Source organism: Bombus bifarius, unplaced genomic scaffold (assembly GCF_011952205.1).
Source record: "Bombus bifarius isolate JDL3187 unplaced genomic scaffold, Bbif_JDL3187 scf7180000008515, whole genome shotgun sequence".
NCBI lineage: Eukaryota > Metazoa > Arthropoda > Insecta > Hymenoptera > Apidae > Bombus > Bombus bifarius.
Genome location: NW_022884701.1, coordinates 78,741 through 92,046, shown reverse-complemented (window position 1 = coordinate 92,046; position 13,306 = coordinate 78,741). Strand labels below are relative to the sequence as shown.

The 13,306-nt window shown below is 34.6% G+C and overlaps 4 protein-coding genes across 6 annotated transcripts; 2 read left to right on the top strand and 2 right to left on the bottom strand.

Annotated features, from left to right (window-relative positions):
• Nucleotides 1-1,093: 1,093 nt before the first annotated feature.
• Nucleotides 1,094-2,520, bottom strand: LOC117213192 (retinol dehydrogenase 12-like). Its single transcript, XM_033458555.1, has 3 exons — nucleotides 2,512-2,520; nucleotides 1,718-1,826; nucleotides 1,094-1,541 (listed from the first exon to the last, which is right to left on the bottom strand). Exons 1-3 carry the CDS (start codon nucleotides 2,518-2,520, stop codon nucleotides 1,183-1,185), a joined length of 477 nt encoding a protein of 158 aa, XP_033314446.1. The 3' UTR covers nucleotides 1,094-1,182.
• Nucleotides 2,398-4,023, top strand: LOC117213180 (regulator of microtubule dynamics protein 1-like). Of its 2 annotated transcripts, XM_033458544.1 has the most exons (5): nucleotides 2,430-2,682; nucleotides 2,795-2,826; nucleotides 2,905-3,102; nucleotides 3,162-3,410; nucleotides 3,524-4,023. In XM_033458544.1, the coding sequence occupies exons 3-5, from the start codon at nucleotides 2,920-2,922 to the stop codon at nucleotides 3,869-3,871; spliced, it is 780 nt and encodes a 259-aa protein (XP_033314435.1). In that variant the 5' UTR covers nucleotides 2,430-2,682; nucleotides 2,795-2,826; nucleotides 2,905-2,919; the 3' UTR covers nucleotides 3,872-4,023. The 2 variants fall into 2 exon arrangements, with proteins under 2 accessions (XP_033314434.1, XP_033314435.1); XM_033458543.1 differs by lacking the exon at nucleotides 2,795-2,826 and having other exon boundaries at nucleotides 2,398-2,682.
• A 2,394-nt stretch (nucleotides 4,024-6,417) lies between these two features.
• Nucleotides 6,418-7,844, bottom strand: LOC117213191 (retinol dehydrogenase 12-like). Its single transcript, XM_033458554.1, has 3 exons — nucleotides 7,836-7,844; nucleotides 7,042-7,150; nucleotides 6,418-6,865 (listed from the first exon to the last, which is right to left on the bottom strand). The coding sequence occupies exons 1-3, from the start codon at nucleotides 7,842-7,844 to the stop codon at nucleotides 6,507-6,509; spliced, it is 477 nt and encodes a 158-aa protein (XP_033314445.1). The 3' UTR covers nucleotides 6,418-6,506.
• On the top strand, nucleotides 7,759-9,359 carry LOC117213179 (regulator of microtubule dynamics protein 1-like). 2 transcript variants are annotated; one of them, XM_033458542.1, is made up of 5 exons: nucleotides 7,759-8,006; nucleotides 8,119-8,150; nucleotides 8,229-8,426; nucleotides 8,486-8,734; nucleotides 8,860-9,359. In XM_033458542.1, exons 3-5 carry the CDS (start codon nucleotides 8,244-8,246, stop codon nucleotides 9,205-9,207), a joined length of 780 nt encoding a protein of 259 aa, XP_033314433.1. In that variant the 5' UTR covers nucleotides 7,759-8,006; nucleotides 8,119-8,150; nucleotides 8,229-8,243; the 3' UTR covers nucleotides 9,208-9,359. The 2 variants fall into 2 exon arrangements, with proteins under 2 accessions (XP_033314433.1, XP_033314432.1); XM_033458541.1 differs by lacking the exon at nucleotides 8,119-8,150 and having other exon boundaries at nucleotides 7,917-8,006.
• Nucleotides 9,360-13,306: the final 3,947 nt, after the last annotated feature.

The following is a 13,306-nucleotide window of genomic DNA, read 5'->3' as shown; positions in this document are numbered from 1 at the left end:
ATGAAACACGGTTTAAAGGACAGACGTATTGTGCTTCAGGTATGCGAAACCTTCTTAATTACGGAAAGTCCGAGAATGCTTCTGAGAATATACAATGACAACAGAGTTGGAGGAAAGTGCGATTCTAATTTATTATTGCCCCTTTAATGAGGGTCATAACACCGGTCCGCACCTTTGTTAGACGGAGCACCCGTCCCGTTGAACGTGGCTACGTTGGGCGGCAGGCTGTCGCCCCGAGCCAAAGCTCACCGTCACTAATCCCGAACAGTTACCATCGGCTTGGATAACTGCGATTGTTTCATTACGGCTATAGTAGACTCTAGATTACAATGTTAGGAGATTAGGAGGGGCCCCGGCGTCCTTTCGTCTCCGACATATTGAAACATTGAACGATACATCTACCATCGCCTTATTATTTCTTATGCATTAATTACACAGTCGTCGTATTAAGTATATAGTAAGTACAGCAGAGAAATATTTGATCGATATAGTAGTCGGTCGCTTGAGCTATCCCGATGATTATATTGTAAATATCGTTGGCTTTGAATATATTTTATCATCAAGGGACAGCTTCTTATTGTCGGTATTTGGCGGAGGGTTACGATGACGAGTGGTAAACTCCTTCTAGGTAGGTTCAGGGAGAGGACAAGAGGTAGCTATATAATTCAAAAGCATTAATAGTTCCCGTTTTCCTTCTGCTTGAAGGAATGATTTATTGTCATTAGCCGATTTTGCGAAAATTTGTTGAAAAATTTGCGGCTAATTTTCCCTTCAAAGTGTTCCAAAAAAGTGAAAAATTGAAATTTCGAAAAACCCTCCCAGCGTTACCTGGGGAAAACTGTTACCTAACGAATGAACTTTGAGTTTTTGATTTCAGATGATTCAGCACCAAGTTATGAGCAATTCTTCTTTTTTCCGAGACACGTCCGAATAATTACTGCCATTGCCGTATTTTTTAATATTTCTCCGTGAAAATTTTATACAATATTCTTCGAATGTCATACTTTAATGTACTATTGGTTTTAATAAAGAGTATCTACAGCCAATCTACCTAAAAAGTTTTGATAAATTCCCATATATCGCGTTATTTCTGTTCGTACTATACCAGGATGGACGGCATTCACTGTAACACCAGTTCCTATATGACACAAAAAATAATGCTTTATCGATTGTATTATTTATTCAAAAATAAATTTTATTTTCTGTTAAAATGACAAAACCTTGCAATTTATTTGCCAATTCCTTTGTAAATAGAATATTAGCTAATTTGGTCTGTGCATATGCTTCGCCAGGCTCATAGGTTTTCTCATTATTCAAATCGTCGAATGTAATTTTGCCACGCTTGTGTGCACTACTTGAAACATTTACAATCCTTGATGGTGCGGAATCTTTTAAAGTGTCTAACAATAAATTTGTTAGTAAAAAGTGTCCTATATGATTCACACCAAATTGCAATTCAATTCCTTCTTGGGTATACATCTTAGGACATCTCATTACTCCTGCATTATTTATAAGAATGTGAAGCTTTCTTTTCTTGTGTTCTACAATGGAAACAGATAATACAAATTATGCTATAGACCTATTGATTTAGATATAATAAGTTCAGGAAGAATTTCTTCCCAATTTAGTATTCAAAAATAGATGAACGCTTTATACATATAACAAAGCTATGTTATTTCATTTCATTTCATACTCTAACATAGGATATGGTATATACCTTTCTTAAATTGCTCTGCAAAATCCCTAATACTTTTTTGAGATGCTAGATCACATGGTCTACAATAAACATATTTATTCCTACTTTCTACTACTATGTCACGGCGTGTCTAAAAAAATGATGATTAATTTTATAAGGTTTTGAAACAGCCGCAAACATTTTTCTAAATAAATAAAACTGCACCAATAATTAACGGCAATTTTTTAGAAATAATCAATAGCATTAATTATCAATAATTTAGTAAAACATTGTACGATTTGTTTTTTCCTTCAAGTAATATACAATGTAAACGGCATAACTGAATTTGTAACAATTCAATCATGAAACAAATATACAATAGATTTTGATAATATTGATTAAAATGCAATAGTCCATTTCTATATATTATAATTTTTCTTAGTTTATTGTCATTGTTAATTTATATTATTTTAATCATAATTAATCATAATTCATCATAATTAATTCAGATTCTGTTTCGAATACATGTCAAGTCATGGATATTGGATGATTCAAAATAAAGAGCGAAATTTAATACTCAGAAACGTGTAATGTATTTATCGCAAATATAAAATTCTATACTTTATATTTTATATAATTGATCGTATTTGATCGTATCAGACAGTAACAGAAAATAGATGAAGACACACACACACGCGCGCACAAAACATCTTTACGATAAATCGAATTGAAAATATCGAGTTTTCAGTATCGAATCTGTCAATGCTGTTAATGTTTGTGTACTTTATTCGATTCTCATCTGACGTGGAATTTTCTAATTTTGCTGTCAGAATTACATCTGTCATAATTAATCAAATCTGAACACGTTGTATATTGTACAAATTTTTTATTTTTTTCTGTAAATACTATAATTTAATATGTCGTTACGGAGAGCGTTATTCGTTATCAGAGATATAAAAGTATTACAAAGAACGCTTATTCATAGAAGATTTCAATCCTCACGAAAGGTTTGGAATTATATCTAAGCACGATTTTATTTTTTATTACTTTTCTATTATTGCATAAGATTTTTAAACTTCGTTGCAACCAGAGAAATTTTCTAATTTTAGTCGATATTAGCTTTAACTTGATAATCTGACCGCTTGCAAATTGTAAGTGTAATGTTAATATTAATGATCTATAAATTTTAATATATTATACAAAATTATTCAATTAGTTTTCATTATTAGAGCAGCAATCAGTACATGTTAACAACAAAATTATGTACCATATCGTCGTTCACTGCTATGGGTATTTGGGGTCTTACAAAAAAGAGAGGTGACAACGAAGCAATCATAACTACAAAAGAAGTTCTAATAGCAAAAGCCGATGCATTATACGAGCAAGAACAATACCAGGAAATACATGACCTTCTAATAAATTATAAAGTAATGACATTATGTATATCACTTATAAATGTAGATAATAAAATTGAATATTTTTATAGGATAGCGGTGATATTGAAATTACATGGCGTTTGTGTAGAGCAATGTATAAATTGTCTAAAATTGTGAGTGAAGTGGATGGAAAGAAATTAATTTACGAAGCTTATGATTTAATACTTGAAGCACTTGAGATAAAAGAGGATAATTGGGCTGCACACAAATGGGCATCGATTCTTCTTAATTCTAAGACTCTTTATGAAGGAGTAAAAGCACAAATAAAAGAGTCATATAATATTAAGAAACATATGCTGGTATATTTCATGATAATATATTAATATATATATATATATATATATATACTTATAAATATTTCATTCCCTGACACAATGTCAAGCAATTGTATCGAATATGTTTAATGTCGCAGAGAGCAATGGAACTAAATCCAAAAGAACCAACACTTATGTACATGCTTGGTACTTGGTGCTATCAAGTTGCTGATTTAACATGGTATCAAAGAAAAATTGCATCTGTAATATTTGGAGAACCGCCATCTTCATCATTCGAGGAAGCTCTAAAATATTTTGAAACTGCAGAGGAAATTGATCCCAATTTCTATAGTCAAAATTTATTAATGTTGGGAAAAACCTACTTAAAATTAAATCAAAAAGAGCTAACTACGAAATATTTAAAAATGGCCCTTGATTATCCTGCAAAGAACGAAGATGATCGAGATGCTAAACAGGAAGCGCAGAAGTTGTTAAAGAAATTTTAACAAACTGGACAGAAGTTATAATCTATTATATGATAAATTGGAATTGAAGGGATAGAAGGGATAAAGAAAAATTTAGAATCTATCTTTTAAGTAGAAGTATAAAATTTATTTACTATAATGTACAATACAACTTATGTGTGATGAGCCTGTTATACACAACATCTATTTACAGTTCCCAAGTAAAGTAAGTAGTAGTTCCCATATAAAGTAGTTCCCAAGTCTAATTAGTTTAGCGATCAGGAGAGTATTCTTCTTCTTCTTCTTCTTCTTCTTCTTCTTGTTCATCTTCATTCGTATTCCTGCGACGCTGCAGAATTGCTTCTGCTTGCAACCTGGTGAGCAACTGGAGATATGGACGCATTGCTGGGTTGCCTGATCTTCGTCCCGTACTTCCCGTCAGATGGTATAAAAGGTAGCGATGCAGGCCAAATTCCGAGATGAATTCACCACATGGGCAAATAAAGCTCACCATAACGTAATTCGGTGGTAAACTGTCTCGAGATTGTGTTCTGATGTGCAAGCTATTGTAACCAAGCGGGCACTCTCCCATCGTTTTGCTATAAGGCACGATCTGGAAAAATAAAATTAAGATAGGTAAATAGAAGATAAATAAATAATAAATAAAGAAATAAAATAAATAATTTCAAACAAATTGTTTGAAAAATCAGTGGAAGAAACGATTTGAAGGAAATAAAATACTTACTGCTCCAAGTGTGGTGAAGATGTATAAGGACGCTTTCAATCGCGAAGCGCTTCCAAACGTGAAGAACTTTCGAACTCGAAGTACTTGCAAATGCGAAGAAGAATCTGGAAAAATAAAATTAAGATAGATAAATAAAAAATAAATAAATAATAAATAAAGAAATAAAATAAATAATTTCAAACAAATTGTTTGAAAAATCAGTGGAAGAAACGATTTGAAGGAAATAAAATACTTACTGCTCCAAGTGTGGTGAAGATGTATAAGGACGCTTTCAATCGCGAAGCGCTTCCAAACGTGAAGAACTTTCGAACTCGAAGTACTTCCAAATGCGAAGAAGAATCTGGAAAAATAAAATTAAGATAGATAAATAAAAAATAAATAAATAATAAATAAAGAAATAAAATAAATAATTTCAAACAAATTGTTTGAAAAATCAGTGGAAGAAACGATTTGAAGGAAATAAAATACTTACTGCTCCAAGTGTGGTGAAGATGTATAAGGACTCTTTCAATCGCGAAGCGCTTCCAAACACGAAGAACTTTCGAACGTCGAGAATTTTCAAACGTCAAGAACTTCGAAGCGTCAAGAACTTTCAAACGTTCTGTTCGATAGTCGAATTGGGAATGCGATCTCCAAGCTAGTTGTCGAGTTCCCTTCATGTTTGCCCCCACTGCGTGGGTTAAGACTTTTAAGGGGGCCCCCTAATTAACAGGCAGGTAAAGCCTAAGCAGTTGTTCATTTGTTTGGTGTATGAAACACGGTTTAAAGGACAGACGTATTGTGCTTCAGGTATGCGAAACCTTCTTAATTACGGAAAGTCCGAGAATGCTTCTGAGAATATACAATGACAACAGAGTTGGAGGAAAGTGCGATTCTAATTTATTATTGCCCCTTTAATGAGGGTCATAACACCGGTCCGCACCTTTGTTAGACGGAGCACCCGTCCCGTTGAACGTGGCTACGTTGGGCGGCAGGCTGTCGCCCCGAGCCAAAGCTCACCGTCACTAATCCCGAACAGTTACCATCGGCTTGGATAACTGCGATTGTTTCATTACGGCTATAGTAGACTCTAGATTACAATGTTAGGAGATTAGGAGGGGCCCCGGCGTCCTTTCGTCTCCGACATATTGAAACATTGAACGATACATCTACCATCGCCTTATTATTTCTTATGCATTAATTACACAGTCGTCGTATTAAGTATATAGTAAGTACAGCAGAGAAATATTTGATCGATATAGTAGTCGGTCGCTTGAGCTATCCCGATGATTATATTGTAAATATCGTTGGCTTTGAATATATTTTATCATCAAGGGACAGCTTCTTATTGTCGGTATTTGGCGGAGGGTTACGATGACGAGTGGTAAACTCCTTCTAGGTAGGTTCAGGGAGAGGACAAGAGGTAGCTATATAATTCAAAAGCATTAATAGTTCCCGTTTTCCTTCTGCTTGAAGGAATGATTTATTGTCATTAGCCGATTTTGCGAAAATTTGTTGAAAAATTTGCGGCTAATTTTCCCTTCAAAGTGTTCCAAAAAAGTGAAAAATTGAAATTTCGAAAAACCCTCCCAGCGTTACCTGGGGAAAACTGTTACCTAACGAATGAACTTTGAGTTTTTGATTTCAGATGATTCAGCACCAAGTTATGAGCAATTCTTCTTTTTTCCGAGACACGTCCGAATAATTACTGCCATTGCCGTATTTTTTAATATTTCTCCGTGAAAATTTTATACAATATTCTTCGAATGTCATACTTTAATGTACTATTGGTTTTAATAAAGAGTATCTACAGCCAATCTACCTAAAAAGTTTTGATAAATTCCCATATATCGCGTTATTTCTGTTCGTACTATACCAGGATGGACGGCATTCACTGTAACACCAGTTCCTATATGACACAAAAAATAATGCTTTATCGATTGTATTATTTATTCAAAAATAAATTTTATTTTCTGTTAAAATGACAAAACCTTGCAATTTATTTGCCAATTCCTTTGTAAATAGAATATTAGCTAATTTGGTCTGTGCATATGCTTCGCCAGGCTCATAGGTTTTCTCATTATTCAAATCGTCGAATGTAATTTTGCCACGCTTGTGTGCACTACTTGAAACATTTACAATCCTTGATGGTGCGGAATCTTTTAAAGTGTCTAACAATAAATTTGTTAGTAAAAAGTGTCCTATATGATTCACACCAAATTGCAATTCAATTCCTTCTTGGGTATACATCTTAGGACATCTCATTACTCCTGCATTATTTATAAGAATGTGAAGCTTTCTTTTCTTGTGTTCTACAATGGAAACAGATAATACAAATTATGCTATAGACCTATTGATTTAGATATAATAAGTTCAGGAAGAATTTCTTCCCAATTTAGTATTCAAAAATAGATGAACGCTTTATACATATAACAAAGCTATGTTATTTCATTTCATTTCATACTCTAACATAGGATATGGTATATACCTTTCTTAAATTGCTCTGCAAAATCCCTAATACTTTTTTGAGATGCTAGATCACATGGTCTACAATAAACATATTTATTCCTACTTTCTACTACTATGTCACGGCGTGTCTAAAAAAATGATGATTAATTTTATAAGGTTTTGAAACAGCCGCAAACATTTTTCTAAATAAATAAAACTGCACCAATAATTAACGGCAATTTTTTAGAAATAATCAATAGCATTAATTATCAATAATTTAGTAAAACATTGTACGATTTGTTTTTTCCTTCAAGTAATATACAATGTAAACGGCATAACTGAATTTGTAACAATTCAATCATGAAACAAATATACAATAGATTTTGATAATATTGATTAAAATGCAATAGTCCATTTCTATATATTATAATTTTTCTTAGTTTATTGTCATTGTTAATTTATATTATTTTAATCATAATTAATCATAATTCATCATAATTAATTCAGATTCTGTTTCGAATACATGTCAAGTCATGGATATTGGATGATTCAAAATAAAGAGCGAAATTTAATACTCAGAAACGTGTAATGTATTTATCGCAAATATAAAATTCTATACTTTATATTTTATATAATTGATCGTATTTGATCGTATCAGACAGTAACAGAAAATAGATGAAGACACACACACACGCGCGCACAAAACATCTTTACGATAAATCGAATTGAAAATATCGAGTTTTCAGTATCGAATCTGTCAATGCTGTTAATGTTTGTGTACTTTATTCGATTCTCATCTGACGTGGAATTTTCTAATTTTGCTGTCAGAATTACATCTGTCATAATTAATCAAATCTGAACACGTTGTATATTGTACAAATTTTTTATTTTTTTCTGTAAATACTATAATTTAATATGTCGTTACGGAGAGCGTTATTCGTTATCAGAGATATAAAAGTATTACAAAGAACGCTTATTCATAGAAGATTTCAATCCTCACGAAAGGTTTGGAATTATATCTAAGCACGATTTTATTTTTTATTACTTTTCTATTATTGCATAAGATTTTTAAACTTCGTTGCAACCAGAGAAATTTTCTAATTTTAGTCGATATTAGCTTTAACTTGATAATCTGACCGCTTGCAAATTGTAAGTGTAATGTTAATATTAATGATCTATAAATTTTAATATATTATACAAAATTATTCAATTAGTTTTCATTATTAGAGCAGCAATCAGTACATGTTAACAACAAAATTATGTACCATATCGTCGTTCACTGCTATGGGTATTTGGGGTCTTACAAAAAAGACAGGTGACAACGAAGCAATCATAACTACAAAAGAAGTTCTAATAGCAAAAGCCGATGCATTATACGAGCAAGAACAATACCAGGAAATACATGACCTTCTAATAAATTATAAAGTAATGACATTATGTATATCACTTATAAATGTAGATAATAAAATTGAATATTTTTATAGGATAGCGGTGATATTGAAATTATATGGCGTTTGTGTAGAGCAATGTATAAATTGTCTAAAATTGTGAGTGAAGTGGATGGAAAGAAATTAATTTTCGAAGCTTATGATTTAATACTTGAAGCACTTGAGATAAAAGAGGATAATTGGGCTGCACACAAATGGGCATCGATTCTTCTTAATTCTAAGACTCTTTATGAAGGAGTAAAAGCACAAATAAAAGAGTCATATAATATTAAGAAACATATGCTGGTATATTTCATGATAATATATTAATATATATATATATATATATATATATATATATATATACTTATAAATATTTCATTCCCTGACACAATGTCAAGCAATTGTATCGAATATGTTTAATGTCGCAGAGAGCAATGGAACTAAATCCAAAAGAACCAACACTTATGTACATGCTTGGTACTTGGTGCTATCAAGTTGCTGATTTAACATGGTATCAAAGAAAAATTGCATCTGTAATATTTGGAGAACCGCCACCTTCATCATTCGAGGAAGCTCTAAAATATTTTGAAACTGCAGAGGAAATTGATCCCAATTTCTATAGTCAAAATTTATTAATGTTGGGAAAAACCTACTTAAAATTAAATCAAAAAGAGCTAGCTACGAAATATTTAAAAATGGCCCTTGATTATCCTGCAAAGAACGAAGATGATCGTGATGCTAAACAGGAAGCGCAGAAGTTGTTAAAGAAATTTTAACAAACTGGACAGAAGTTATAATCTATTATATGATAAATTGGAATTGAAGGGATAGAAGGGATAAAGAAAAATTTAGAATCTATCTTTTAAGTAGAAGTATAAAATTTATTTACTATAATGTACAATACAACTTATGTGTGATGAGCCTGTTATACACAACATCTATTTACAGTTCCCAAGTAAAGTAAGTAGTAGTTCCCATATAAAGTAGTTCCCAAGTCTAATTAGTTTAGCGATCAGGAGAGTATTCTTCTTCTTCTTCTTCTTCTTCTTCTTCTTGTTCATCTTCATTCGTATTCCTGCGACGCTGCAGAATTGCTTCTGCTTGCAACCTGGTGAGCAACTGGAGATATGGACGCATTGCTGGGTTGCCTGATCTTCGTCCCGTACTTCCCGTCAGATGGTATAAAAGGTAGCGATGCAGGCCAAATTCCGAGATGAATTCACCACATGGGCAAATAAAGCTCACCATAACGTAATTCGGTGGTAAACTGTCTCGAGATTGTGTTCTGATGTGCAAGCTATTGTAACCAAGCGGGCACTCTCCCATCGTTTTGCTATAAGGCACGATCTGGAAAAATAAAATTAAGATAGGTAAATAGAAGATAAATAAATAATAAATAAAGAAATAAAATAAATAATTTCAAACAAATTGTTTGAAAAATCAGTGGAAGAAACGATTTGAAGGAAATAAAATACTTACTGCTCCAAGTGTGGTGAAGATGTATAAGGACGCTTTCAATCGCGAAGCGCTTCCAAACGTGAAGAACTTTCGAACTCGAAGTACTTCCAAATGCGAAGAAGAATCTGGAAAAATAAAATTAAGATAGATAAATAAAAAATAAATAAATAATAAATAAAGAAATAAAATAAATAATTTCAAACAAATTGTTTGAAAAATCAGTGGAAGAAACGATTTGAAGGAAATAAAATACTTACTGCTCCAAGTGTGGTGAAGATGTATAAGGACGCTTTCAATCGCGAAGCGCTTCCAAACGTGAAGAACTTTCGAACTCGAAGTACTTCCAAATGCGAAGAAGAATCTGGAAAAATAAAATTAAGATAGATAAATAAAAAATAAATAAATAATAAATAAAGAAATAAAATAAATAATTTCAAACAAATTGTTTGAAAAATCAGTGGAAGAAACGATTTGAAGGAAATAAAATACTTACTGCTCCAAGTGTGGTGAAGATGTATAAGGACTCTTTCAATCGCGAAGCGCTTCCAAACACGAAGAACTTTCGAACGTCGAGAATTTTCAAACGTCAAGAACTTCGAAGCGTCAAGAACTTTCAAACGTTCTGTTCGATAGTCGAATTGGGAATGCGATCTCCAAGCTAGTTGTCGAGTTCCCTTCATGTTTGCCCCCACTGCGTGGGTTAAGACTTTTAAGGGGGCCCCCTAATTAACAGGCAGGTAAAGCCTAAGCAGTTGTTCATTTGTTTGGTGTATGAAACACGGTTTAAAGGACAGACGGATTGTGCTTCAGGTATGCGAAACCTTCTTAATTACGGAAAGTCCGAGAATGCTTCTGAGAATATACAATGACAACAGAGTTGGAGGAAAGTGCGATTCTAATTTCTTATTGCCCCTTTAATGAGGGTCATAACACCGGTCCGCACCTTTGTTAGACGGAGCACCCGTCCCGTTGACCGTGGCTACGTTGGGCGGCAGGCTGTCGCCCCGAGCCAAAGCTCACCGTCACTAATCCCGAACAGTTACCATCGGCTTGGATAACTGCGATTGTTTCATTACGGCTATAGTAGACTCTAGATTACAATGTTAGGAGGTTAGGAGGGGCCCCGGCGTCCTTTCGTCTCCGACATATTGAAACATTGAACGATACATCTACCATCGCCTTATTATTTCTTATGCATTAATTACACAGTCGTCGTATTAAGTATATAGTAAGTACAGCAGAGAAATATTTGATCGATATAGTAGTCGGTCGCTTGAGCTATCCCGATGATTATATTGTAAATATCGTTGGCTTTGAATATATTTTATCATCAAGGGACAGCTTCTTATTGTCGGTATTTGGCGGAGGGTTACGATGACGAGTGGTAAACTCCTTCTAGGTAGGTTCAGGGAGAGGACAAGAGGTAGCTATATAATTCAAAAGCATTAATAGTTCCCGTTTTCCTTCTGCTTGAAAGAATGATTTATTGTCATTAGCCGATTTTGCGAAAATTTGTTGAAAAATTTGCGGCTAATTTTCCCTTCAAAGTGTTCCAAAAAAGTGAAAAATTGAAATTTCGAAAAACCCTCCCAGCGTTACCTGGGGAAAACTGTTACCTAACGAATGAACTTTGAGTTTTTGATTTCAGATGATTCAGCACCAAGTTATGAGCAATTCTACTTTTTTCCGAGACACGTCCGAATAATTACTGCCATTGCCGTATTTTTTAATATTTCTCCGTGAAAATTTTATACAATATTCTTCGAATGTCATACTTTAATGTACTATTGGTTTTAATAAAGAGTATCTACAGCCAATCTACCTAAAAAGTTTTTATAAATTCCCATATATCGCGTTATTTCTGTTCGTACTATACCAGGATGGACGGCATTCACTGTAACACCAGTTCCTATATGACACAAAAAATAATGCTTTATCGATTGTATTATTTATTCAAAAATAAATTTTATTTTCTGTTAAAATGACAAAACCTTGCAATTTATTTGCCAATTCCTTTGTAAATAGAATATTAGCTAATTTGGTCTGTGCATATGCTTCGCCAGGCTCATAGGTTTTCTCATTATTCAAATCGTCGAATGTAATTTTGCCACGCTTGTGTGCACTACTTGAAACATTTACAATCCTTGATGGTGCGGAATCTTTTAAAGTGTCTAATAGGCTCCTAACGCCTATCCGAGACCCGCCTGAAACCAATCAGGAAATCGAACTCTCATGGCCGCGCGTGTGGTGTGATGAACTCTTGAGTCCCCTTCGCTTTGTTCGTTTCGGGCACCGGGCGGTATTGTTACATTGCACTTTTCCGTGCTATGGTGTTCAATATTATCGTTAAATAGAAATGCGGGTTTCAATCGGTCTATGGACACTATTACGTTTTTATTATTTATTTTAATAGTGAAGGTCTTTTTTCCTCGCTCTATAACCTGATACGGCCCGTCGTAGGGTGGTTGTAAGGGGTCTCCGATGGCGTCGCGACGCAGAAATACATAAGGCGATGTTTCGAGGTCGCGGAACACGAAGGTTCTCTTTTCGCCGTGTCGCGTAATTGGATGAGGCCTGATTTTTCCTATTCGGTCTTTTAGGCGACTTGCGAATTCCGAATTGGCCTGTTGTTTAGTCGGTATAAAAAATTCGGCCGGCAATCGTATGCCGGTGCCATAAACCATTTCGGCTGCCGTCGCGTTTAGGTCCTCTTTAATAGCTGTTCGTATGCCTAATAGAACTATCGGCAAGATATCCACCCAGTTGCTCGTATCGTGGCATTTGATTGCTGCTTTTAGTTGTCGGTGGAGGCGCTCTACCATCCCGTTGGACGCGGGGTGATAGGCTGTCGTGCGCAAATGTCTGATGCCGAGCAACCGGCATAGTTCGTTAATTAGGTTCGACTCGAACTGGCGTCCTTGATCGGTCGTTATTCTTAAAGGCACGCCGAAACCAGATATCAACGTGGAAAGGAGAGCCGAAGCGACGGTTGCCTCCATGTCGGCGATGGGAACGGCTTCGGGCCAACGCGAAAAACGGTCGATGCACGTTAGACAATATCGGTAGCCTTTTGAATATGGCATCACGATAATGTCTATGTGTAAGTGTTCGAAACGGCCCGCTAATTCTCCGAATGTTCCGACGGGTGAGGATACGTGCCTGGTGACTTTACATTGTTGACACGGGATACATGGTCGTGTCCTATTTCGGGAGTCCTTGTTTATGGACGGCCAGACGAAACGCGTCGTCGCCAGGTTTTGAGTGGCACGTATCCCTGGATGGGAAAGTTCATGGAGCGAATTAAATACGTCGCGCCGCAAGGATTTCGGTACGTACGGTCGTACAAAGTCACCCGATACGTCGCAATATATTTCTACGTCGTGATCGGGGAAACGTATTTTCTTTAACCGTAGCGCG